At 38.5% G+C, this 2,213-nt stretch overlaps 1 protein-coding gene across 1 annotated transcript; it reads right to left on the reverse strand.

The window, feature by feature from the left end:
* Nucleotides 1-996: 996 nt before the first annotated feature.
* Nucleotides 997-1,761, reverse strand: LOC138909971 (uncharacterized). Its single transcript, XM_070201188.1, has one exon. The coding sequence runs from the start codon at nucleotides 1,759-1,761 to the stop codon at nucleotides 997-999; it is 765 nt and encodes a 254-aa protein (XP_070057289.1).
* Nucleotides 1,762-2,213: the final 452 nt, after the last annotated feature.

Raw genomic sequence — 2,213 nt, forward strand, 5'->3', positions numbered from 1 at the left:
CATGTGTCATTTGCCTCCATATCATCACTATGTTCATCACCTGCCTCATCACCAAAAATTCTTTCATCTTCAGATTGTATGTGATTGTACTCATCTTCCACCATTCTAACCTGTTGGTCAGTATCTGGGGCAAACTATACAGGTGGGAGAGTAGTTGTTTTCTAAGTATTAGTTTCTGTTGAAGAAGGTAAATGTGCAGCCTGTGAAACTTCCTCAACATGGGGTGTAGAGGCTGACTCGTTCATCCTAATATCAGGTGGGATCTTAACTTGAGTACTATGAGGATCAGAATCAGTAAAAGCCTGATGAGCCAAGGATTGATTCATACTGCTTACTGGGGTGCAGCTTATATAGTAGCACCCCTCTGTTTCCTCATTTGTCTTCTTTTTTCTGACTAGGATTGCTCTTTGATTTTGTTGCCACATCTTCAGGAATTTGAGGAGAAGCTCCTTCAACTGTCTTGTCATTATGATTAACATCCTTGGAGCTAAGAATCACATAAGTTTCTGCCTCTTCTTGGATTACAATCGATTAATCAATGGTTGCAGATGAAATTTGTTTATCAAGATTCTCAACTTGATCAGTTACCTAAACATTCTTCCTTCCCTCAGTACTTTCAGTAGTAGGAATGTTAGGAGTGGACTGAATCTGAATCACAAAATCATCCCCTAAATTGCTTGTTGATTGAGAAATGGCTGCAGGAGATGTTTGATCCTTCAACTTTTCAACTTGGGCATTCTTCTGATCATCCTCTCTTCATTTCCTCTTTTTAATAGGTGGACTATGAGGGATGGACTGGCCCTGATTCACAGGAGCATCATTCCTCTCCTGTGTAATTACATGATTGTTGGAGATAGTATCTGAAGCTTGTAGCATACTGGAATCTTTTGCTAGTGTTTCTGATTGTTGATTGTTCTGTTATTTTGGAATGTAAATTGTTTGTGATTTCTTGGTGTGGTTTTGTATTCCTTTGAAATGCTTCTTCTTCTGAGTTTGCTAGTTTTTGTTTGAAGGGTCAGCCCCTGCATTTTGGTGAACTTCTCCTACCTGCTCATTGTTGATCTGATTATTACTCTTGTCATTGTTCTGCTCAGGCCTTTGATACTGTTTGGATAGGTTTAGTTGCTTTGGTACTGTTTGACCACTTGATGGTCCTTCTTCTTCTTCTAAACTCATTTCCTTAGAGGCCATGAAGGCTCCAGTTCTCTTCTTTATTTCCTTATCATTCAGTTTCTTTGGGCATGTATGTGACAAGTGACCAATGTGTTTACAGTATAAACAATAATCTGGTACACTTTCATATTGAACTTCTAACCACTTGCCATTCCCATTAACATCTTGATCTTCATCAAATCCTAACCAAACATGTGAGGGTCTTTTCTTGGTTAGGTCAATATGCATTTTGACCTTCGCTACACTACCTCTTGTTTTTGAAAAAGAAGCCAAATCCAAAAACAAAGCTTTGCCAACAGATGATAAGGGAGGAGTAAGTATCTCCATGTAGTAGAAATGCCATGGAAGTTCTGGAATGACTACCCGTACGGGAACTATTAATGAGTCTTCATTAGGATTGAATAATAGAGACCAAGCCTCAATTTTCATCATTTTCCCCTGAATATACATATATTGCTTGTTCCATATAGTTACATGGTCGTATTCATTGTCCAGATCTATGTAAACAGTCTTGGAGTTGAAGTGTGCAATATTCACACCTCCCACCAACTCTGTTTGAGTGATAAAACTTCTCCTTAAGATCTCCATTCTGGGCATTGTGTTAGAAAACTTTCCAACCATAGTGTATTGGCATCTGGTAGCCAATTTGATCATATAGTCCTCCTTTTTGAAAACAACAGCCGGCAGACCTTGTTAGGTAGTGATCTTTTGTGGAGTGAACTCAATAGGAATTATTTCTTCAGGAAATTTGGCTCTCATTTTGGTAGCATATGAATGAGTGACAGTGGGAAGTGGTGGTACTATGGGATTCTGGGTTTTATTAATTTGGTCTGTTGTTGGTGCAACTTGTATGCGAGTGTTATCAGAGACTTCATCAGATTTGTGGATTGGTTGTTTGGGATTTATGGTTTTGGTAGGTTTATCAAAGTTTGTTGATACTTTTGGATGTGTGTGAACATAGGCAGGTTTGATGTGATTCTTTATCTGGTTGTTTTGTTCATTTACAATTCTAATAGGACCCTGATTAACCTTGACTAAGA

Source organism: Nicotiana tomentosiformis, chromosome 4 (genome assembly GCF_000390325.3).
Source record: "Nicotiana tomentosiformis chromosome 4, ASM39032v3, whole genome shotgun sequence".
NCBI lineage: Eukaryota > Viridiplantae > Streptophyta > Magnoliopsida > Solanales > Solanaceae > Nicotiana > Nicotiana tomentosiformis.